A 25077-nucleotide genomic window follows, 5' to 3' on the forward strand; every position below is an offset into this window, starting at 1 on the left:
CCAGAGACAGTCAAAAGCTGTTCCACTCGCTGAAGTCAACCTGCCTATGTTCAGAAATGGCATCAAGTCTTTTGGCAGTGCTTTCAGTTCTACTTGTGATCTGTCCCCTCAAAATAAGCTGTATGAATATCTCATGTTTTATCTGTGTGCTGTATCTCTTTAATTCCTTTGATTTTGAACATCATGCTAAAACCAAATAGCCACACAAAGAGTAGGTTTCAACAAAACACATTTCTAAAACCTGTTCATATTGTTGTTTATGTTCTGCATCAGTTGCTCCATTGCTTCCTGTGGTGCCATTCATGCCATGGTGATCTGGCAGTGAAAGGCTAGAAATAAGGATTGCGGATCTTCTTTGTGCTTTCATGTCTTTGATATACTCTAAAATAAACAGGCAGGCACATAAAAAAGGCTCTCATAAAAGCAAGGCTTCGTGTTGAATATTCTACAAAAAGGCTATGAGATGAGATCAATAGCTTGTGAACTAGATGGGGACCTTTCCATTGATGTTAACAGTATCTAGATCAGGCCATGGATTAACTGAAACTCCTCTGAGAACTGGTGGCCGCATATGTAAAGAGTAGGACAGAATCACAGGGCAGAAAGAAGGAAAAGTCTCACTAACATTTCTGAAAATTTTTGCCAGGTACTTTGACATACCTTCCTTGACTGAGCACTTGAAATAGATTCAGTCTGTCTGCTGAAGGTAATTAAAGTTTTAAGGGGGTTTTCTGATGATCAAACATACTTCTTGCTTTATCTGAACGGACGAGACTATAGTGCTTTTTTTCTGTCAGTGAGCCCAGTCAATTTTAGCTTTAATTACTTAATTAAGAGGCTTGGTTTTGGTAACACAGAAGTCAGGGGAAATTTTTGTATTGATGATAGAAGGCAAAGAAACAGTTCACTGATAAGAGTACACAATAAAACTGAAACTTACACCCACACCTGTGTGCATACGTGTGTACATACACACATCGGTATACACCCAGCAGCATCTCCCGTAGGAAAGCCAAATAGATATGCATGCAAGTATATGTTGTTCCTTTACCATATGTATCTCAAATTTCTCAGTTAAACATCAAATACATAACCATGTATTGACTGTTTTGATGCATGCTGAAGGGTATGTGTACTAAAATTATGTAATTCAGGACTCAGTGAGTACGTAATCAGTGAAGACAATTTCAAGAAATTGAACATAGGCTTTGTTGTATTTGTACTGAGCTCTTTTTCTTTACTGCCTTTTTTTTTTTTGCCTTATTTTGCTCTATGAAAATAATCTCAAAATGTGGAGTAAATCATTTTTGAATAAACTTATCTAAAATAATCATTTGAAACAAACAACTTTATTACTTATTTTGTGCTTTTTAATTTCTCTTGAGAGGCTTTTATTTTGGAGAACAGTATTGATTTCCTTGGCATCTACAGCCCTTATTTCAGCTTTTCCCCTGTCTGATGATTTTTTTATTACACATCATGATGGAACATTGGTTAATTATGGTAAGAAAGCTGAGGTTTTGGACTGATAAAGAAATATGAAGTAAGAGAGTGGTTGCTGATCCCCCTTCATGGAGATCAAGTGCCTCTAGAATCTGTGATGACATAGTTTTGGGTCACCAAAACAAATAAACATCTTACCATAGGAAAACAAAAATTATGTCAAGAGGTTCTGTGCACAGGTGGTGCAGATGGCCCTATGTGTGTCCCAGACATGTCACCAGCAAGTAGCGTACCTTCATATGCCTACTGGGTGGCACTATATATTGCCTGTCAGTGCAGTGCTTCTGAAGTTGCTCCATGAGAGCTGGAGCAAACTGGGACCATTTCTGTTTAACTGCAGGAATGGCCGCAGAGGATAAAGCTGAGAACTGGCTAATGACAGATATTTGAAAGCAGACCAGTCTGCCTGTGGGTCTGTGGTGTCTTGTGACACTGACTTATGCTGACCGATCTATACGATTTCCTAGAACTGAAAGAAGGGTGGAAGAAGCGGTGTTTAAATATTCCATAGTGTGTAAATGATGTAAACCTGAATATTGAAAATCATTAGCTGTTGCTTTTGAATTACTGATGAAATTAACTGGGTAAATCTAACAGGTTCACAGCAGTTTGAAGTCAGGATCATTCTAAAGCAAAATATAAATCAGTATTCAATGAAGAGCTTGGCATTCAGGAAAATTTACAATAGCGAAGCTATGTGTAATGGAAAAAATATATATTTCTAGCCATTTCAGTGATGATCACGCCTTGTATATGGCAAAAATCCTAGTAAGATATGAACAATTTCTTTCATGAAATCTGGTAAATGGTCCATATCAGATGTATATATTAAGGGAAATTATAGACAGATAGATACGCACTTACATATATATATATAAATGTAAACTCTAAAACCTTTATGAATATTTGACTGGAACTGAATCTGTCTAGATCAATATTAATGTGGGAGGAGGGGTGGAGTTACAAAACTTGCAATGACTGAGCATACAGAGAAGTTGTAGCAAATATGCCCCCAAATTGATCTCAATGAATAAAGTGCTGTTAAAGGCATCATTTGTGTGTGTGTGTGTGTGCGTCTTGAGCGATATTATTTAATGAAAAAATAATTGGATAGCCTCAAAGAAACAGTTCAGAGAGACTGGAGAAATGCAAATATCATTAGAGTTTAATGTGTAGCTTTCTTACCTTATATGCAATGCAGACTAGACAGATGTAGGAGAAATACCACATAAGCTAGGAAACTGTGAATGAAAATTTTAACTGTATACCAGAATACTCTGTAACTAATGCTGTAATAATAAATAATGTCTTTAAAATGTCCTGTCATAGCACCCAAAATTCTTTACAAACATGAGGGACTATGGTCTTTATGAATGTATAGGAATTCACAATCCCAGTGATGCTGTAGTAGTGTTAGCCAGGTTTGCTGAGGAGTAATGAGGCTTAACAGTAATAACAGAACATAATCTTCATAATTTGGTTGCAGAGAGAAAGAATCCTGTGTGGAACTACATGGGTTGCACTCCTGTAGGCAGTAAGAAAACTACTGATGTGCTTGCATGTGAAGGCAGGGTGTATATGGCCTCTTTTTTAGCAAGAAAATTCATAGAAAACTTCAGAATTCCCCCAAAGATGCCTCATTTTGGCATTTCTTTATGGCTTTCCTTTTTTCCATTATTATAATTTTCCATTCCTGACTTTGCTGTTCTCCTCTCTAACTGCAGGACCCTTAGTACAGGGCTTCAAGAGGAACCCCAATCCCTAGAGTCTGTCGTGTGAAGTTCATGAGAAAATTACTGTACTGCTGCTGACTTCCCTTAGCAACCCCAGCGGACAGCCCCTTTTCTTGAGCGGTTTTGGCAGTGGAAACCTTCCCCAGCAAATGTGACAGAGATAATGACGTTGCTGGAAGTGGACGTGAGCCTGCTGGGATGGCTAGGCTGGTTGCTAAGCCCCATCCCTACGATATGTGGAGTTTTTTGCTGCTGCAAAACTGTTTCTGTGCTAGATTTGAGACTGAGTGTTTACATGTTATTTGCTGCAGGACCCCGATCTGGTCTGTGACACAAGTAGCTTTTGACATTTCTCAGTAAACTGTTTAAATTATCTGTGGGCAGACATTTAAGATGCATTGGTCTAATTAGAGGGCCCTTGTTTATGTTAAGAAAGAACTTAATGAATCCTTATGGACAAATCTGAATATAATTACACAGCGTGCTTGCTGGTCTCACAAGCTCCTTCCCAGTCTGTGGGGTTCTGGGGCCTCCTGCTGCACTCACGTTTTTGTCAGATGAGTTCACTGCTGCTTGAGAAGCATGCTGGGCCCTCACTGGGTAGCAGGACGGGCTCTAACTCTCAAACAGCTTCAGTGAGTGGAAACACAGACTCAGGAACAGTCTCACGGGAATGAAATCAAATAAAGAATTGACATAGTCCTCTTGGTGTCCGTGTTGAGCCTCTGAGATGCATTCTCCAGCTGCTGACAATCCTGCCCCATATGTAACTTTGAGCTGTCCCATCCCACACACATGAATGAGCACAACCCCATTCTTGCTCCATCAAACTGGCCAGTCTTGGGCACAGGAGACTTGGCATGCTTTCCTGCTGACTGTAGCCCCCACATGAGCAAGCGGCACTGGTAGGCCTCTCACCTTCAAACAGCCTAGTGGTTAGAATGGAAGGGAGAAAACCCTGTTGCTTTTCTGGGTTCAGCATTACTGGAAACCTCAGGGGGTGGCAGCTGTGCTTAATGACTAGGAAAATCTGCCAGTGACCAGGTGCAAGCATCTCCCAACCTCCCCAAGTGAGAAAGTTGTGAGGCTGCTTGAGGGAGCAGGTGAGCTAGCCTGGTTATTAGAGCAAGGATTTGCTTTCTGTTTTTGCCACCATTTATCTTCTTCAGGCAGTAATTACTGAAGGCAAGATAAAGAGTCAGTCACTGGAAATTAAACTCAAGTCTCCTGACTTGGAGTCTTCTGACCTAAACCATAAGCTTATACTTTCTCAGTAAGTGAAAACAAAGAAATGATGAAAGAGTGATGAAACAAAAATAATGCAAACAACTATTATTCCCTGGGAGAAGGTCTGGGCAGCATTGCTCTCTGCAGGTCAGCCCAGTGCCTCAGTCTGTGAATATCTGAATAAAGCTGAACATAAACTGCCATTGATTTTAATTGAACAGCATAAGAATGGCAAATAAGATATGCCACAGCCAGGAAAAAACAAACAAACTAGATGCAGCGTTTTATTTGAAGGCTGAACTAGATATTGTAACTTCAATCCAAGGTTTGTTATAGTAAATATTGAAACAACCTCCTTGATCCTGCCTTGCAACAGGTACACGAAAACGAATTACCTTGTTTTAAATATTTTTCTTGGTTTATATCTTTCAGGATCTGCTTTCAAACTGATTATTAGTTATATTCCTTCTGAACCGAAGAATAAATGGGATCTGAAATGAATTTAATAGGACATCCCCAGCTAGCTACTGCAGATGGATTTTCTCTAGCTGAAGGTCCCCATTTATTTGGTAAGTCAATGAATTAAGGATGGTTTTGCTATTTTAACTTTGTTCAGAGACCTAGAAAAGAATGCACTGAAAACAAGTCAAAGCCAAGGATCTGTGGTGAACATGTGCCTACCTTCTTGACTCATCAGTTCCTATGGAAAGAAGGACAAATAATGAGTCTGTAGTGTTTTGTCATTTAATTCTGCATTTTGCCATCAATGCTGATAGCAGCACTTCTATATTATTATCTATTACAACACTTCTAATACCTGAAAGGCGGGGGGGGGAAGAAGGCAGACCTTCATATATAGGCTGGATGTTATCATCATGTGAGTCATTTAAACCAGGCTAAGCAAACATATTTTCAGTTAGTTTGGAATAAGATTATGATGCCATTTAATTGCATTGCCATACTATATGTATTTATGATAGTAATTTTATCTAAATTAGAACTGTGACCATTAAAAACTTATGCTAATAATGATAATGCAAAAACAATGTATAATGGAGGTTGCAAATATCCATCCTTGCTCCTCTTCCACTAAGTTTTCTTCAAGGATGAACATAGTCTTGTTTGTTAATGAATGGAGATTTGATTTTTTGGTCAATATTGTATAGCCATGGGGAAGCTGTCTTCTGCTCAGGGAGGAAGAACAAACAAAAAAAGAGAGAGAATAAGACAATTTTAATTTTTTTATTTTTTTATTTTATTATTATTATTATTATTTTTAAAGTCCTGACAATTTGAGCTACTTCAGATTTTTGTTCAGGTTTTTCCTCTAACAATTACTTTTTTGCAATTTTTTTTTTTCAAGAGGATCAGGTAGCTTCAAAATACAAGGAAGTACATTAATGTAGAAGACTTTTCCTCTACAATGAAATCACATTCAGAAACCTTTAGGTCTCAGAAAGAGGAACTGTGTCTCCCATTGTAGATAATCAGAGCTCAGCACTAAGGAGATTTAATTCAAAGTGACATTTCAGCAACAGAAAGACATGATGTATTTTATGGGGCTGAAGTAGAGGTCCCATTAAGAAGGAGATTTAACATTCTTGCTGTTTCACTTAAGCTGACTTCCAACTCTTTTTTTTTAATGATCAATTGGTCCTATTTTGTGGGTTGTCACTCAACTAAGTCTCAAAACTGAGTTATTCGTAAGTTTGATGTCATCTGCTCTTAGAGCCCCCCCCTCTCCCAAAATAGAAATAATATGTAGCCAATTCTATGCAGCAAGTTACTTGTTGTGAAGATAGGGTTCTATCTCTTCAAGATTCCTGTAGCAATTCACTTCATCTCTGAGTTTTGTATTTGTAAGTTACTTGCATTTTTGGCATTCTGTTTTGGCAGGTAGAGACCTGTGTACCCAAGGAAGAGGAAGCAAATTTTTCTGCTTAATGATATCTTTAGAATATACATTTCTTAAAGGAGTTCTCACACATTACAGCTTTGATGTAATATAAATGAGAAACTGCTGACTTATAAACATCAGTCTTTGTAAATAGCCTCATTTTTCAAAGATGTATGCTCACATTCTGGAAAAAGGAATCCTTGAAAGTATATTTTCTTCTGAAAGTTATAGAAGAGTGTAGATCTTCACAACTAAGTGCCTCTTTGGACATCAACACTAGGTCCGGGTCTCTCAGAAATGAGGCTGTCAATCCTGACTTGCTGGTTCTGTTAGCCTCATCACCCTGGTAATTCCAAGGGCACTGCTTCTTGCTGCCCTCAATACTTATAGTTACAGTAGATGTGACTATCAAAACATCATAAGGGAAAAAAGGGTTTTCTACTTCTCAGGAGTTGGAAATTGTACACTGCTATTTTAACACAGTATGTCTATGGTAAATTGTGTCTCCACATCTTCAGAGTTGGATTTAAGAGATATTTCTTTTCTGTCATTATGAACCTCTGGAAAGAGGACTTAAAACAGGAAAGAAGAAGCAGGAAGCATCTCCAACCACAGCAGCAGTGGGAACTTCCCTCTTCTGTCCTCTCTTCTGGCAAAACTACTTTTTTTTTTTTCTACCTCACTACTCATGTGATTTAGAAACTTCGTAAATATCTTTAGAAAAACATCTATTAGAATAAGTTGCCAAACCCAGCTACATAAAATGAACTCTATATAGCATCTGCTCTGTAAGATTTTTTTCCTTGCAGCTCTGGGACTCCTAATGACAGGAAATCCCTAAGGTGCCTGAGCCTGCATGGCACCTATCCTTCTAAGATGCTTCTCTTCCTCAGATGAACTTTGTTCTTATTGCGCAAGCCCCCCTGAGTCAATTAGGGCATGAAGACTTGCTCAACTTCAGAACCTGAACTTAAAGAATGTGACAGATCGTAGGCATTTAACACAATAGCCCTATTCTATTTTCTGTCAACGTGTCATTCATATGCAAGATATCAAGTGTGAGACTACAACTGTCACCGAGATTGTTTTTTAAAATTTCTTGTAAAGTAATATCAAAACATAAGAAGGCGAGAAAAGTTTTCCTAACTGTGCATGCCTCTATTGGAGAAGAGTATAATAGGGTGAAAAAGTGCTCTTTAAATCTGCATTTGACAAAACAATGCAAATGCCATTGGAAAGTGCTGTATACATAGAACAGAACCTAAGACCAACTAAAGAGACTCAATTAATTTTAGATAAATTTGTATTTTTTCAGATTATCTCCACCTCCTTTTTTCTTTTTCTTTTTAACAGTAGTAGGATAAAGTGTCCAAACTGATTAAACAGCTTCCAGATCATAAGATATGTTAAATAACTGTTTGTCCTCAGCACCACCTGGCCAGTGATGAAACATCTGGCTTCATCTTTGCAGAGAAGATAATTAGGCCTGTAACAGACCCCCAGATCAAAAGGAAACAAAGCAACACAAATTAAAACAGAAAATCGTGTATGTTTAATAATTAGTATGAGGAGAGCTAAAGCAAACCGAGTGGGATCTGAGGGGGAAAAAAAAGAAATTAAAGGAAAAGTATGCAACTGAACATTACTGAGAGTGAAGAATGCACCACAGAACAAGGCAAAACCAAAATGCATGTATACCGCTTCCTCCATGTATACTGCTTCCTCCTGTGTACCTTAGCCTGGAAAGCTGGCTAATGCATGAAATTACACAGGAATCTAGCAGGAACCACTCCGAGAAAAGCAGATTGACCAAGTCTGCTATGGATTTGGCTGGTTTTGCCCTACATTGTCCTCTAACACTCTATCTCAGTGGGTTTAGCACATCTTCACATGTTAGCTGCTATCAACAATGGCATACAACAGACTCTCCTGGCTTCATGCAGACCCAGTACACTGTGGTGGCACACAGACGAATCCTCATGTAATTACAGACGACTTGAGCTGAAGTGACACCTATTAAGCAATAATGCCTGAGAGACACAGGAAGGCTGCATGGGCCCAGAAGTGTAAGGTCAGCAACATGGACTACAAATTCAGCTGCATCCTACCTGCTCTTTTGAGAGTTAGCTTTACCCCTAGGCAACACAGTGGAGAACTGGCACTTGGCCTTGGGTCAAGGGCATCTCCCTGGCACTCTTCTGTGTCATCATATAGATGTGTCCAGCAAGGCCTAAGCATTCTGGTTTGTTTGGAGAATGCAAGCATTTCTGGGCTTAAAAAGCACCTGTTAATCCAGTTAACTAAAACAGGCTTTTTGTGATACTGAAGCGGTTAATCTATTGCACAGAATCCCCTGACGTTGTTAAGTCTTTATCGTTGAATATTTTGCTGTGATTAAACTGTTACAGTTACAGAAAATTACAATATCTAGGCTTTTTGGAGGCACCCCCTCACATGGAAAGCAGATTTTATCCAGGTAAATTAGCAGTGGATGCTGGCGTTTCTATTGTTTCAGGCATTTACTAACAAGTTTCTCTGTAATGAAGTTAATCAGTAAGCGATATAACCTCTGGCCTGTGTCACTCCTTTGTGAGTCTTAAAGAAAGTTCTGACTGTAAAGAAGGCAACGGGTTATAGACAAAGCAGAAACTTCAAGGAAAAAAGAAAAGCAGAGAAAGAGGGAAAGAAGGACTGGGTGATGCTAAGGACAGTATTTTGCTTCAAGATATGGTCTGACTGAAGGCTGACTGAGGTAGGATATTGCTATGCTCTTGCTTAGGGGTGTGTGTGATCTGAACTTGTGTTCTTGGCTGAAACTGTAGGGTGCTATAAGGTTGTTTAACCCAAGCGATCTGAATGTTCTGAAAAGAATTTGTTTGTAATCATAACAAGATTTCATTAACGACTTTCCTAAGGTTTCCAATTACTTAATTCTGAAGCTTGTGCTGATTTCCTTAAGTTCCATTGTGAATATCTTTGAGAGTGCCAAAGGTTCATATTGGAAACATTCTCATATTTTTGACTCTTTATTAGCTTTGTATTGATGGAATAATAACATTTTACCTTAAAAGGTGATATCACTGTAATTTCTGTTAATATTCTTAATCAACCTGTGTTATTCTCAAATCTTGAAACTCACTTTAAAACTACTAGTTGAAAACAATTTCTCTAGTTCCTTCAAGGGAAATTCCTTTTCAATTCAGCAAGTGTTTCAGCCTACATTAAAAATGTTTTGATTTGTATGCAAAATACTCAGTGTAGAGTCTGAAGAAACAAACTCAAAACTCTCCCATGTGTTTCAGTTGCAAACAGTGTTGTGGAAAAATACAAGCAAAATTCTGACTACATCCATATAAATGTTTCACTTTGTAAGCTTTCCTGGGTTTTGTAAAATACTTTCATTGAAAGTCATTTATTTGCAAAAGATAACCTAAAAGGCCAACAACTGTATGTAACACCACATTATGTGCATTTAAATAGTTTTTAAAACTGTAAAAAGTAGTATTTCAGAAGGAAAAATAGATGTTTCAAAATTGCTCAGACTAAGCATATAAGGATGACCATATTCCTGTGAGTCCATTTCTGACTTCACTGTCACTGCTTTTTACTACTCAACTCCAGTGATTTCAGTGGCTGGCTCATGCTTCACAGTGGCACGAGACCAGCTCATCGCAGACTTATTTCTTCTAATGTCTTGATAAAAGCATACGTGCTTTCTGGTTAGCAAGATAAGATTAGGTGGTTGTTGTTTTTTTGTGATAAGAAACTACTTGTTTTAGACTCGCATGTACTTTGCAAAGCATAATTCTCAAAGTTGCTGTGATTTGAAACAGTAATGCAAGACAGAGCAGCGCACTGTGTGCTTCTTAGAGCAGAATCTCTGCAGCCTTTGTGAGAAGCTCCGTGCTGGGAACACTGCTTGGACTACGTGGTTTAGTTCAGGCCAAAGAAATTCTTCATCCTGGTAACTTCAAAGCAGTTGGTTTTTGTTTCAACCTTCTGCTTTTTAAAGAAAATATTTCAGAATAAAAGGACATTTCAACTAAAGAATGAGTTTCATTTTCAAATTGTCTTTATGGAAGACCTCTACATTTTTAAACAAACATTTCTAGGAGAAATGTTAAATAGCTAATTATTGTCTTGCAATGTTTAATTCAAGACTTGTTGATGATTTTGTGGAATAATAATCATTCAACATCAATTGTTGATCTGCTTTGGGTAAAGACATCTCAGTACAAGTCTACTAATTTCTAAGGATGAAACAGAAGTACCCACCAAAGCTCTTCAAATTAGGCAAATCAATAATTATGGAGATCTCTGTAAACATCTGTAATGCAAAAGCTACTTTAAATAAACGCTCTGTGTATGTTGTCTCAGCATATGCTGCAGTTCTTTTGCAGCCCTGAGTTTTGAATAAACCCAGAGATGAATTTCTGCTGTGGAGGGAATGTTGCCTTCCAAGCGGTTCAAGAGACTGATAAAGAGCTTTTGTGGAATTTCCGGTGGATGGCATAGAGATAAAAATCAACAGTTTCTTTGTTTTCATTTTGGGATCTTCCACTTTCCTTTAGAAAACTTAGTCAACAAATTAATTCCTAACTAGCAAACAACAGCTTAGGTTTCCATGGTGAACAGATTCCTTTCCAAAGAGTCTGAACAATCTGTATAATGATCGTGTGTCTTGCCATTAAATTAACACTGCTTTTGTGCATAACTTATTTTGAGCAATCTCAAAGGCAGCATTCTCAACAAGCTGGAAATAAAATCAAAGAAAGACAACCTACTCATTAAACCTGCAGTTGTGAGGCCTTTCCTTGTATTAGAATTTCATACTGAACAGCAAAGCTCAGTGTTAAATCATTGCTGTTTTCATCTGTCACACCTTCTGTCACCACTGCAACTGACCGGTATCATTGCAGTGACAGTTTAGTTTTGACACACAAAGCTTTGACTTCATCTCCAGGCTTTTTTACAGTAGATGTCAATGCTTTCTCTCAGGTCTCCAGATGTCTATATATTATTTATTTGAAGGGCATAGACTTGGGTTTGGAGGGTACCTTCTGCTACACACTAGTGTAGTATGTGGCTCTTGGCATCTTCTGGAAGAATAAAATGCAACAATAACCAAACTAATTGTTAACAATAAGTAGCACCATCACTCTCTTTTAGGCTTGTGTGTTATTTTTCCAGACTTGTGTCCTACTGTTTATTCTTGAACTTGAATGTCCACATTTGCTATTGGCAAAGATGTGCTGTAGACAATACAGTATTCAGCCAAATCAGAACTAGTTGTATCACTTTTGTAGCACAGTGAAGCTGCAGGGGCAGAAGCCTGCACAAGTGTGGGACCTTGAAAGGGAAAAGTAGTTGAAAAGCAAAGATTAGTTTCTCTCATTAACCAAGGAGAGGCAAAGGAGAGGGAAAAATCCCGTGCTACAGATTTTTCTTCCTAGCAGTCATTAGAAGAATGTTCCTTCTTTGCTATTAGCATTTCTTCATTGTTTCTGATTTCTCAGAAGTGAAGGAGGCTTTCCAGGAATTGATTTTGTCAGAAAAAGCTTTTTTGAGTGCTTTAGGAGCATAGTTAAATCATGGTCACCAACAAACTTTTATCTATGATTTCCTTATGAATTCTGCTGTTGACTTCAATAAGAATGGGACCAGGCTTCTCTCCAGTAACACGCACTATTTTTATTGAATTATCTTCTTGGAATTAATGGAGCAGTAGTGTCAGTGTTTTCATGAAGTAGCAAGACATGACTTTCCAACAGAAAATGTAGAATGGTTTGCAAATAACTTTTTAATCAGCCTTTTCATCTGGCTGACATGGGCTTCCTTTTACTTATATCATCTATGACCTGCTAGATGTAATTCCACTTCTGTTATTGCAAAAAATGAGGTCTTAGTTGTTTGGATTTTGAGCCTGTAATTCAATGAAAAAAGTAAGGTAGCCTCCAGGTATGTTGCTGATACCAACTTTACAGACCACTTTTACAGGAAATGATGCCATTCTTTGTCATATCTCGTTCATCATTATCAATTATTATTGGCTCAAAGGTGAATAGTGCAGGCTAGGGAGGTGTGTCTGTGAGAGGTGGGCCAATGCTCTAAGTCCTACAGGCTTGTAGGGACTGGGGACTGGGCTGTAGGGGCTGGCTGGGCAACCACTGGAGGCTGGCTGCTGTGAAGGTCCCATTTTGCCACTTACATCAGGAATAGTTTCCCTACTTCTTCCTTGCAGTCTTACCACCTCTTTCAGACTTTTCTTGAAAGTGTATTTCATGTACTTAGTCACACAATTAAGTCCTTCCCTTGTCTTTCCCCAACAAAGCTTTCCCACCACACTGTATTCATTCAAAATGTAGAAATTAGCACGGTGTTTTGTGTCTTGATCCAGCTTTCATCTATACTATAGGATTTTTAACTTTTACTTGAATTTCTTTTATTCTACTATGAATCAATTCAGGTTACTAATTTCTTTATGGTATGCATTATTCTTTCTCATAAACTGAAGGTTTATATTATTAGCTACACAGTACCTTTCAATTTTTTAATGTGAATGGCAGTGTGTGACATTCCACCATCAATAAAGGAATATCTGAGAGTGGCTGATTTGAAAGCATCTTGCAAATAAGCACACAGACCATGCAGACCTTGTGATTATGCCATTTTGTTTTTGAGATGGATGTCTTAAGAAGTGGAAACCTCTCTCATAACTGTCTTTCCACAGTAGTAATAATTCGTGCTTTGGGTTTCTTCTTTGTTTGTTTATCATTTTCCAGGTATCCTTTCAGAGCCAATGAGTTCTCCAGTGCAAGAGGCAGATGTTTCACCTTACACACAGTACAACAGTGTGCCATTTCCCCAAGTTCAGCCTCAGATTTCATCACCACCTTATTACTCCAACCTGGGCTTCTACCCTCCACAGCACGAGGAATGGTATTCCCCCGGGATGTACGAGCTCAGGAGAATACCCTCAGAGACCTTTTTCACAAGAGAGACAGAGATAATGGATATCCCTGCAGCCAAAAAGCCTAGACTGGGCCACTCCACAGGAAGAATGAAAGGAGAAGAGCTCTGTGTGGTCTGTGGTGACAAAGCCTCTGGGTACCACTACAATGCTCTCACATGTGAAGGATGTAAAGGTAAGACTAAATCAGTTACAGAGCATTACTTGACTGTTAAGCATAGCAGTGTCAGCTTTTGATATTTTTCTTTTTTTCTTTGCGTGTGTGTGTTTAAATTTGGATTTGATATATATGGATTTGATATATATTATTCTGGATTTTCCCCAAGACAAATTGTCAGTGTCTTCTACCTATGAATCCATTTTCCCATGAATATAGAGCACAGTTAGCCAGCCTATAACTCTTGAGCCATCGTCAGGTTTCATTAAGCTGAAGACCAGCTTCCATGCAGTGCCTGGCAGCCTGGCTTTGCCCAGTGGCTGTTGGACCCAGCCTGCTCCAATGGAAAGAGCCAAACCCATGGATGCCCCTTAGAATCTATCTCTGTTCTTTGCTGCCCTAGAAATCAGCTGTGACTTCAGTCCATATGTAGTGCATATTGAAATGAAGTGAAAGCTGTCAGCCCCCATCTCCAAACTGTTCCCAAAGAACCCCCTTCCTTCAGCTCCCAATGTATAAGCAGTGTGTCTTTAGGCTTGTGAAATGAACAAACCTTTCTAATTCCAGGTGTGTTTCTATAAACAGCCTCTATCCCTAGAAAGGGAGCTTTTTCAGATTGCGTTTGCAGCCTAAACATCTTACTTCCTAGGGGAACAGTATTCACAAATCTGTCAGGATAAAGGGAATATAGAAAATCGTTACCATTATTGAAGAGATTATTGCCAGATATTTTAGCAGAGGAAACAAAAAAGATATACTAATGGAACAGCTATTGTACATTAGAATGGTTACTCTGTGATGAGGCCAAGGTGCACGGTATTTTGTGAACAAATGTTTAATTAATGTTTCTGTTCCATGGACAAAGGCTACAGTATAAATATGGATACTAATCTTAATGTGAAGCTCACTGTCATTGGGGGTGGATTTTGAAGTACTTTTAGGTTGTGCTCTACCTCTTACAGACTCATTTCTGAGGGCAAAACAGTGGTCCAAAGCTGTAAACGTAAATACAATTAAAGGTCATATAGTTTATCTGAATAATTCCAATAAATGAGAGACTGGTTTCTTTCTGCTGCCTGAGTGAGTAGTCTCAAAGTACAAATAAAATAAATAACTTACACTACTGCTGTCTTTGTAAACACAACTTATATTCAGTTTTTATGTGAAGATTCCTAGTCATGATATATTCATTTTGTTAGCTAGCTGTTCCTACTGTTTATTATTTCAGTTATGAAATGATAGTATATTTTTCGAAGATTTATAATTACAAACTCTGGAGTGTTTAAAACACGTCTTTAAGAGTTAGTTAAAGCCATCAGGTAGATACACAGGCAATATGTATTCTCTACTGATTCAGTTTGAATCATTCTGCCAAATTATAATTATACTGCTTTATTGGGATAATTTATTTTATGTTTTCTCTCTATTTCATGACTGCAACATCAATTAGGAGCAATAGTACCCTTGATCAAACATAGTAAAAGTTGAATTATTTAAAGATGATGCATTCAATTTCTACAATAAAACTTGAAAGGCCATTAAAATAACAGCTGATTCAGGAAAAAGATGTGCTGAGGACAGTAATTCTCTTTTACAGCATGAAGAGGATATGGTCTTTTCTAGACCTCTGATCATCCTTCTATATCTGTGGAATTTTTCACATTGCTATCTATTACCTAAAGACACATTGACTAAAACTGGGCTCGGTAAGACAGTTGCACTCTTATCTGTGTAGTAGGATTACTTCACACATCTCATATCTGAGCATGGGATTAGCTCTTCTTTTCAGTGACAAGACTGTTAATTTGTGCTCACCGAGTGTTCTGAATAATACACAGATCTCTTTGTGCAGGCCTGGTTCTTGCCCTGCAGTGCCCCTGCTCCAATGATGCTGTGGAGATTCCGATTCAAAGTTGGACACTTAGCACATATTTATATGGGATTCAGTTCTCTGTGATGAATATGTGATTTTTTTTTACCATTATTACTTTTTTGGATAGTGCATTCAGCAACACTCCCCATTCTTCTTTCTTGAGTAGAACAATATTAAGATTTTATTTATCATCCCTTGTGAGAATAGCAATCTAAAGACATGGATGAATTATGCATTTCTTTATATATTTTTTCAATAAATGAACATCCATTAAAAAATGTTAATTATTTAATTAATATTTTACATATTATAAAAAAGCAGATAAAACATTTGCTCTCATAGGATAGTTGCCTCTAGTACTACAAAAACAGAAATCAAATAAAAGGATTTCTTGGGGTGTCTCTTATCTCTAACACATCAGTTTTGAAGATATTGTCTTGCCCTACAATAACACCAGCATCACAATTGTCATCCATAAAGGATAAGGCAGTCCACAGGCAACATTCCATTATAAGGACCATTGTATCGTGCTTTAAAGCCTACTCCTCTAGAGGCCATTTCCAAGATAATCTTTGCAGGCAGACATCAAAGTTCCTAAAGACATTTTTAAAACAGCCAATAGTTTATAATTACACATCTTTTTTAAAAAAATACGCTAAGCCATTTCATAAATAATAAACCCTAGGAACAGCTTAATCTGCATAGTGGTACAGGGCTTTGAAGTCCATTCTGCAATGCTGCAGAACAAGTGTGATGAAGTATTGTGCTTGTTCAGTGAAGCTATTGAGAATGTTTGCAGGGAGAAAAGCTGGTTGTGAATTCCTCTTACATAGAATGATACAAGTTTTGGCACTCTTCAATGCAATGATGACAATGCTTAATGATTCTTACACCAGACCAAGCATACTTCCTGTGAAATGAAGTGCTGCTTTAATCTTCTCCTCAGATGCGCATCCACCATGTGGGCATGGTTGGAGGGAGTGCCACAGCATGTCCTGGTAGTCTGACAGAGCTGAGTTGTGCTTCATTAGCAACTGTGAACTTCAAAATCTTTTAGATTGAGATTCCCAGAACAATTAGACACCAGGATGGCAAACTGAGATACTTATAAAGCTTTCATCTATGTTTTTAGCAGCTCTCTTCCTTCGGTGTTTTGTAATTTACCTCGGAAAAATTAGGATATGTAACACTGGAGCAACTCTAGTCATAATTAATTATATTCATCACTTGCTGAGAGAACAAAGCAAAATCAACATTTCCAGCCAACGTGAGATTTCTGTAACTTGTTAAGGTCAGATCAAAGTTAGACTGTGACAGAAAAGCCTTCAGATTTTGGGGGCTGCCCCTTCATTATTCTAACAACAGCCATTTCTCCATGTTTTTGTAAAAAGATATCTGGTATAGGAGATTGTGCATAAAATACCTCAAGCAATATAAGTTTATTTGCAATTATTAGTGAAGACAATGCATTAAAAAATTACTTGTACCAAAATGTTTATTGCAAAATCAGTTGTGAAGCCTATTTGAGAAGAAAATGATTCAAGAGTCACTTCATGATAAAAATGCAATGAGAATAGGAGTAAAACTACTTTTCGTAATTAAAAAGAGAAGTATTTTTCCACATAATTTTGCTTTTCCAAAAACTTCCTTTTAAGAGTAAATATTTGAGTCCTATTCGCTTCTACTTTTTCTCATCCCTATTTTTGGATCCTTTCACATTCTTTCATGTTCCTTAAACACTCATTTGCTAAGGCTCTTTTCCTTTGCTCCCTTGAGAGAAAACAAACTAGCAGAGAGACTGAGTGAAAAATTGGACATAAAATGTCATAAATATTTGAACAGAGCTTTTTAACATTTACTACTAATTAATACTTATCACAAATTACAGGATTTAAATTTAACAAATAGTTGCCTTTAACTGACGCTGAGAACCAATAGCTTAAATCCAGGCCTTCCTCTTCCTTCCCTGAGAATTAAATGGAAATGTATTAAACACAGTGCAAATGATGAATAAAAATAATACCCAGGGCTGCAGAAGGTTCTAAGTAATCTGCATTTCAAAAGAGACTGATGCCAGTCAAATATATTTATCTGAAAAGAAGCCAACAATGAAAGCTATTTCAAGCAGATTTAGAGAAATGCTGGATTTTTTAGTGTCCAGAATAGTTTTACTCAAAGCTACATACTGGTGCATCGAAGAGATGACACAGCTATAGAAACTTGGACCACAATTGGGAAATTGTCATCTGACAATGGCAAAATCCCTATGTCATACCACACTGCCTTGCTCAGATTCAGCAGCATATTATCCTACCTCCACACATTCTGTAAGCACACAGACAAGTCCGTCGACGGACAAAAATTGAGAATTACATCTAAATTTGCCCTGCAATTTGAGTGTGGGAGACTGGATCTTATTTGGTGCCTCTAGTATTGCATGAAAGTGCCAGGCTGGAAAACAATGGCATCTTTATTGTGCTGGCCACGGGCAAGAAGCAAGCAAAAGTTCTGTGGATAGTTCTGGTTACTGTAAATTTATGCAGAGCTCTAGCTTCAGTTGCACTATAAATCAGTGATGTATTAGGAGAAGCTCCCAGAAATTTACCTCTAAAGCCTGCCCTTGGGTGAGGAGAAGAACCAACCTGCCCTGGAGAGGCAGGGAGTTAATTTCCTCTGCAGTTGATGCTGAATAGTCTCTGCCATATGAAGGATAACTTCCAAATATTGTGGTGGTGCAGTGAGTCACACTAAACATTCAGGAAACGTTTAAGTCATGATTGGCTGCGAAGACTCTGATGTTTTTGTGGTGACTCTTTTATTGTAAAATATTCACATCTTGAGCATTGCACATTTTCCCAACAGTTCCTCTCACAGAGCTGTGCTAGGCAGCAACAAGTAGCAGATTTCTGCAGATTGAATCAAGTCCCCACTGAGGTCTGGGATGAATTCAGGTTTTCAGTAAGTGCTGTGCAACTTTTGTGTGAATCCAGTGATATTATCAGTTCAAGTGTTTGTGTAGTTGAAATCAGGTAAGTGTTTAGCCATAAGGGGGACAGTGTTTAGGGAAAGGGACTGAGGTATCTTGTAAACAGGTGAAGAGGCCTCACATACAATAGGAGGATATGATACAGCTTCTTTACTAGACCTGGAATGGGCAAGTAGACCAGTATGTGAAGCTTCAGCAGCTTCCAGGAGGTGGAGAAAGTATAACCAGTTATTCACCTCTCTTCCTGTGCATCCTGTACATGAAGAGACTTAACAGGCTGGTATTTTTTTCACCAGTATGTATGCTATTGCTCCTACAGCAGGTGCTCAGCCTGCTCCTGGCAGGTTTCAGATTTGGGTGTGAATTTTCTCAAGGTCAGCAGTTGCAGGGCCTTTCTTGGGGTAAATTTCTAATGTGGACACCTGATCTAACACTCTCGTTTATTAAATTACACAACTTTGATACTATTCTCATTGTGAACAGCAAGAATTTAATCATGCAGGAGCCAAAAGAGACCTGCAGTGCAGCAGAACTGGTGTTATTTAGAAAACCCATATGGAAGTGCTTTTCATCTTTGTTATTTGCTGCTTTGAGTGTTTTCTTTGATCTATGTTACCATTGTGTTGTGCAGGGTTCTTCAGAAGAAGCATCACAAAAAATGCAGTGTACAAGTGTAAAAATGGAGGCAACTGTGAGATGGACATGTACATGAGAAGGAAGTGCCAAGAGTGCCGTCTAAGGAAATGCAAGCAAATGGGCATGTTGGCTGAATGTATGTATACAGGTATTTGCATCATACAGTCAGAGTGAGTGGAGAACACACCAGATAATGTATTTGTTTCTTTGAGCTGGTCTTAATAATAAACTTATAAAAGATACAGTCTGGAGGGTGGAAAGTGCGATAAAGATGATGCTGTGTATCAGATCCCATTGAAAAAGGCAAGCACATATTTAAGAAACAGGATTTTGTGGCCGGGGCACAGAGTTATAAATGCTGAAAGTCCTGGTGCTTCCTTTTGTTGCTCTTTCTGGCCCTCTCCCTGTCCAGTTCTTGCTAACCAAGTCCAAATGCTGGCATTCAAACAACGCCGTTTTTCAGAAAAGAGGAAGGCTGCCATGAGCAGGCAGTTTCTATGGGCTTGCCAAGAGTACGTTCCCAGACCCCACCCAGCAATCAGGTTAAGACTGCTGAGGGCTGGCCCTTTTTTATAGTCTCATTTGCTTTTTGAGTGGCACTATGGATTTTCTTGCCCTCATGTAGATACGTAGGTAGGACTGGCTCCAGAGATGAAGCAGATGAACTTACTAATAATGTTTCATTTAAAGGGAATACTCTGTTCAGGCTGACAGCTCATAAAACATGGGCCAACTTAGAGCAGAGATACTGGAGTGCAACCTTAAGCATAGATAAAGCATTTTCAGAAAAATATCTTTCCAAGCTAGCTCCTGGATATAGTCTGTAAATATCTGCTATTCTGCCTTCTATGAACAGGGCAACAATTTATCTTTCTTGATGGTTCCAATCATTTTAGCATACACATATGTGTGAAACCAATTTAGGTTCATACAGGAAATTAATCTACTCGGAATTTTTAATATACTTCCATCCCTCAATCTGATCAGAAGATGCTATATTAACCGTTGGTTTTGTGAGAAACAATAAGTTCCATCAGTGTTTGGAATGCATTGCCAGCGCAGTGTAATTAATCTTCCATCCTGCAAATTGAACAGGCTACAGAGATTCTGTGATATGGCATATTCTTGTGCAATATGTAAATATATGAACAGACACCACCACTGTGATGACAGAACTCAGAGGGTCCCTCCATGTCAAAGGGAAATGACTCCGCTGTGGTGCTGATCCCAGATCTATTGTTCCAACATTTGTAGGGTTTAAAATAGCCTGAGTGACTCAGTAGAAAAACAAGCCATCTCTGAAAAAAAAATAGGTCACCGTAAATAATACTGACTGGGCACGCATGAAAGTTTTAAGCTAGCTGATCATTTTCACAAACTGGCACATGTGAAATAAAAGCTAGTGAGTGGCACTGCCATTTGACTCTGTCTCTGCAATGGAAACACTGGGTATCTTGTGTCGCTCATGACTTAAACATAAGCATGCACTGCAATGAGGATGTTTTGCAAGGTACTATTTAATGGCTTTTAAGTAGGAGTGTGCTGCATAATTGCTTTTAGTTCAAGGCAACCCAGAACAGTAAAACATGAAGCTTCTAGGAGTACAGAGCATTTATTTGAAAAAAAAAAAGTGACTAGGAAATAAAAGGCAACCTTGAACTTTGTTTCACTGTTTCACTTACTCATTTTGTGGGATTGTAATTACAAGCACCGTGGATTCCTTTTTTCCAATGAATAAGGTGGTAAAGTCTTATAAACATTTATGGTATGGCTACTCAATAATCCTGCTCATGCCCTTTATACATGAAAGATCAAAATTGCTCACCATCAGTTTCAGTTGCTTCCCGTAGTTTTGTTACAAACTGCACGATTCCTGTATGAAATGCCTACCTAAGGAAGACCCAGATTATACTACTCTTCCTAGAATTTAATAACCATTCAATAACCACTGAAAGCCAGCTACCTCTTAAATAAAAAGTCCTGTCTCTCACTTGAGTTTTCCAATTAACTTAGCTGGAGCTAGAATAATATGTCAGCGACAGGAAACTTAGGAACATCTAGCCTTAATTGCTTAAGACAAAACCATATTTTCCTTAGGAAGGCAGCAAGCTAGATACTAAGCTGGTGGAAAATGATGCAAGCCCATTAGCACTGCCAAAGAATGTACCAAATATTATCATTTAGAAAAAGAAATCTATGATGCTGTGCAGCAGCACAAATTACATGGCTCAATACCAACTATTATCTCCATCATTCCTATTCGCCCCTTTCAAGGTATTATTTGCAGGTCTTATTTTAGTCATGTAAATTTCCTCTTCTCTCAGCAGTTCAGGTAGGTTATTTTATATAGTGCTTAAACAGGAAATTAAAAACATTCACAACGAAATTCACTGTTTTCATGGTATCTTCCTCTGCCATCATACACTCTCTGAATGAGTTCGTTTTCAAAGGTGAAGAATGGGAAGGATGCTTGAATAAAAATCCTGTGGTGATAGGTTTATTTTTAGATGAGTACTTAACTATTTACTTTCTCTTTTACTTGGTTGCTTAGGGTACATACTGTCCCTTTCTTTTGTTACACAAGCAAGTTGTTAGTTTTTATGGCATCCATATAGGGATGCTCCCTGGTTCAAAGGACTGAAATGTGGTCCAAAACGAAATACACCAATGCAATTACCCTTTAATTGGAGCAAATGAAAACCTAGAGTAAAACTACAGTTTTACCCAGTCTTCTAAGACAAAGAAATGTAAACTGCCAAGAGCAACTGTGTAACATTTTAAATTAATACATTATTTTCAGCTATATTTGCCAGTCTCAGTTACTTCTGGGCCTAAATTCTCAGCTGTTGGTCTATCTGTACGCTGACACAAATGGCTGAAGCCTGGGAGTCCTCTTCTAAAAGAACTTTACAAACAAGCTGCACTCCACCCATAACATTGCTTAAAGATTATTGAAAAAAATCCACTGTCCTTTGGATAAAAACAGCTGCACCTTGATTACTGTTTTGGATCAAATGAGACAGTCTTCTAGTCGCCCTCATTTACTGCACATTGGTTTGCATCCTGGAGTACAATAAAGGGTTTTCTTTCAGATGAAGCTGAACTAAAGACACGCTCCAGCACAGACCCATCACACTCTGTCTGTAAGACTGCTTTAGAGGTGATCCAAAGCAATCCCCTTGATATGCACACTGTGCAGATGCTGGGCACCAAATGGTGGAGTGCAGCACCAACTGTTTTCCTCTGCAGATGGGCTCCTATTGGGCTGGGTTACTCATTGGTATATGCTTGTCTGTCTCATTAGACTCATTAGATTGTATTATGTGTTCCAGGTCTGTTAACAGAAATACAGTGCAAGTCAAAAAGGCTACGGAAAAATGTGAAACAGCTCCCAGATCAGACAGTCAATGAAGATAATGAAGGCCACGACATGAAACAAGTGACATCTACAACTAAAATGTATAGGGTAATAAAATTCTTGCAACAGTAGTGGTGATTTTAGCCAAATGTGGTTAGTACAGAGAATAAGTGTTCGTAAACTCTGTGGAGCTGTTTGCATCAACTAAAAATCCATCTCTCACTCAAGTCAAAATGCCTTGAGTATAGTAGTTCTGGTATCTTTAGTCAAGACTCAGCAATGCCTCCACAAAAGCCATAAAATATATCTTCTGTTATACGTCTGGTATACTTCACATACAGTGAGGTGAGATATTGAAGTTTGAGCACACCTGGTTAGTTACTAATCATTTCCATATATCTAATATTAAACCACACGAACTCATGCTGTTTAGAAACCTGAAACACCTCTCCTCTTCTGACTTCTATAGAAATCCAGTGTCTCTTGGTGACAAGCAAACCTAGTTTGCTTGATGCCCAGGTGCAAGAAACAGATGTATATCTTTTGCCTAAAACAAGTGATGCTGGGTCATTTCTACATAACTGCATTTCATGATGGGCTTCTTGTTTTTGCCAGTATAGGAGAAAGTAGAATTTACCCCAGAACAGCAGAACCTTCTTGATTACATCATGGATTCATACAGCAAACAACAAATACCTCAGGAGGTGTCAAAAAAGCTGGTAAGTGCGTTGATTAATTAAGTCTTGAGGCGTGAATGAAGAGGCAGAGGATTAAGTAGGGTATGGGTATAAGTTTAAACATGCTGTGAGGAGGCAGAGTCTCTCTCACTCAGTCACTAATTATACTACATCTTTGTTTACCAAAATTAAATGCCATAAAAAAAAAGAAAAAAAAAAAAAAAAAAAAAAAAAAAAGATTTCTACTCTTTTATAATACACCTTTATGCTCAAATCTATTTTTTGCTGATTGGAGCTTTGTTGGTTTTTTGTTTGTTTGTTTGTTTTTTCTGCATTATCAATATAGACATGTAACCAAGCTTTCTTTCTTTAAAGTTACCAGCCTGGCTGCTTTAATATATTTCAGTTTATTGTTCTAAATTCCCAGCATCTTAAAGGTTTTTCTTAGTTACTTTTCTTTCTTTTTCCTTCCCACCCTCTAGAAATTCTGTTTTCCATTTAAAAACTTCCAGTTATCATGCTAAGATGGTAAAAGATTGGGAAATAGCCAACTCTTTTTTAACACAAGGCATAAAAGATATTTTGATGGTTTTCATTTTACAATTTATAATTAAATATTGTGGTGACATAGATATGGCATTGAAAGTGAGACAGATATTCAAGGGAAAGGACACTTCCTACATATTTTATTTGTTACAATGCCTTCCAAAATACCTGATTTGTGAATGGCTAAAAACAAATTAGAGGGTTAGAGAGGTCTCCTGCCCGACCCACTCAAATAATTCTTGCATTTTATGTCTTTAAATGTGAAGTGCTGATGAATATTAATTAATATTAACAGGATTTTTTTGTTTTATTTTGTTCTGGTTTCTAACAGTTACATGAAGAATTCAGTGCTGAAGGGAATTTTCTGATCTTAACAGAAATGGCTACCAGTCACGTACAAGTTCTTGTGGAATTCACTAAAAAACTACCAGGTATATCCAGTCTGCTGGGCCATATTTTGTTATTTCAAAACTTAGATGCTTTCAGTTGCCATTTGGTTATTGTGTATATTTTGAATGCTATATCAAAATGTCACCTCCTCTGACACATACATTCTTTGGACACCTGAAGTCTGAAGAAAAGGGGCTTTGTGCTCTGCAGAGAATATTCTGAATAATTCAAATTCTGTCACTGAGATGTGGCACTTTTTGCCTATTGGAAAACAAAATGTTCAGAGAAGGGTTTATATCTCTAGAGAGACTTTATTTTCATACACCAGTGCAATGCCAAGTAGTCTGCCTCTACATTACCTGATATTGGCAAGACTGCTTTGCTCGGTTTGCTGTCTTTCTGGAAAAGTGTCTCAGCCGTGAACTGTGGATACTAAAAAAGTTTACCTAGTTGGAGGCACCAACATTGATGGGCCTTGCATTGTGTGCTATGGACAAACACTTAAAACCTGAGTTTTAGTATTATTACTATTATTAATTTCAACTACCGAGTGGGTGTTATCTCAGGAGTGAATATTAGGCATGGTAGAGATTCCTTGTGAGACAAGTCCCACCCCTTCTTCTTTGCCAGGAAGCAGTGTTTGCAGGTGCTTTCTCACCAGCACTGAGCACTTGCTTACCATTCAAAGCCGGCCTCCATCTGGAAAGGGATTCCAGCTCCCTTCTCTAAACTCAGCCTTGTAGCCTCAAACTAAGAGACCCTTGAAGAGATTCTTAAGGCTCTTATTTTTATTAAGGAAGATGCAGTGCAATGCCTAGCTGTAGAAAAACATTATCCTCCACGATCTTGACTTTTTCTGTGTGTTACAGACTTGCTTCAAAGGCTAGTACCACAGCTTTATTTTTATCCTAACAGGAATACTGGCTTACAGGGCATGAACAGGGTACAAATTAAGCAAAGAAAAGTATGGCAATGTCTGCTGAAAGATGCTAAGACAACTCCTTAATGGCGCAAAAGAAATAATTCAATATGTGTTACGTGCTGCTCTGGTTGAATGCAATCACTGGTCAAGCACAGGGTTATGTGTGCATGTACACACCTGAGTGGAAGAAGTCTGTGAGCTA

At 38.1% G+C, this 25077-nt stretch overlaps 1 protein-coding gene across 1 annotated transcript in view; it reads left to right on the top strand.

Moving 5' to 3' along the window:
• Positions 1–4420: 4420 nt before the first annotated feature.
• Positions 4421–25077, top strand: part of NR1H4 (nuclear receptor subfamily 1 group H member 4) — a 32675-nt gene continuing 12018 nt past the window's right edge. Inside the window, exons 1-7 of the mRNA XM_072354934.1 lie at positions 4421–4509; positions 4896–5032; positions 13143–13505; positions 18978–19130; positions 22315–22448; positions 22961–23059; positions 23895–23994. Of these exons, the coding sequence (XP_072211035.1) occupies positions 4948–5032; positions 13143–13505; positions 18978–19130; positions 22315–22448; positions 22961–23059; positions 23895–23994 (934 nt within the window). The 5' untranslated portion in view covers positions 4421–4509; positions 4896–4947. The remainder of the gene's footprint in view (positions 4510–4895; positions 5033–13142; positions 13506–18977; positions 19131–22314; positions 22449–22960; positions 23060–23894; positions 23995–25077) is intronic.

The sequence above is a fragment of the Excalfactoria chinensis genome, chromosome 1 (assembly GCF_039878825.1).
Source record: "Excalfactoria chinensis isolate bCotChi1 chromosome 1, bCotChi1.hap2, whole genome shotgun sequence".
NCBI classification, from domain to species: domain Eukaryota; kingdom Metazoa; phylum Chordata; class Aves; order Galliformes; family Phasianidae; genus Excalfactoria; species Excalfactoria chinensis.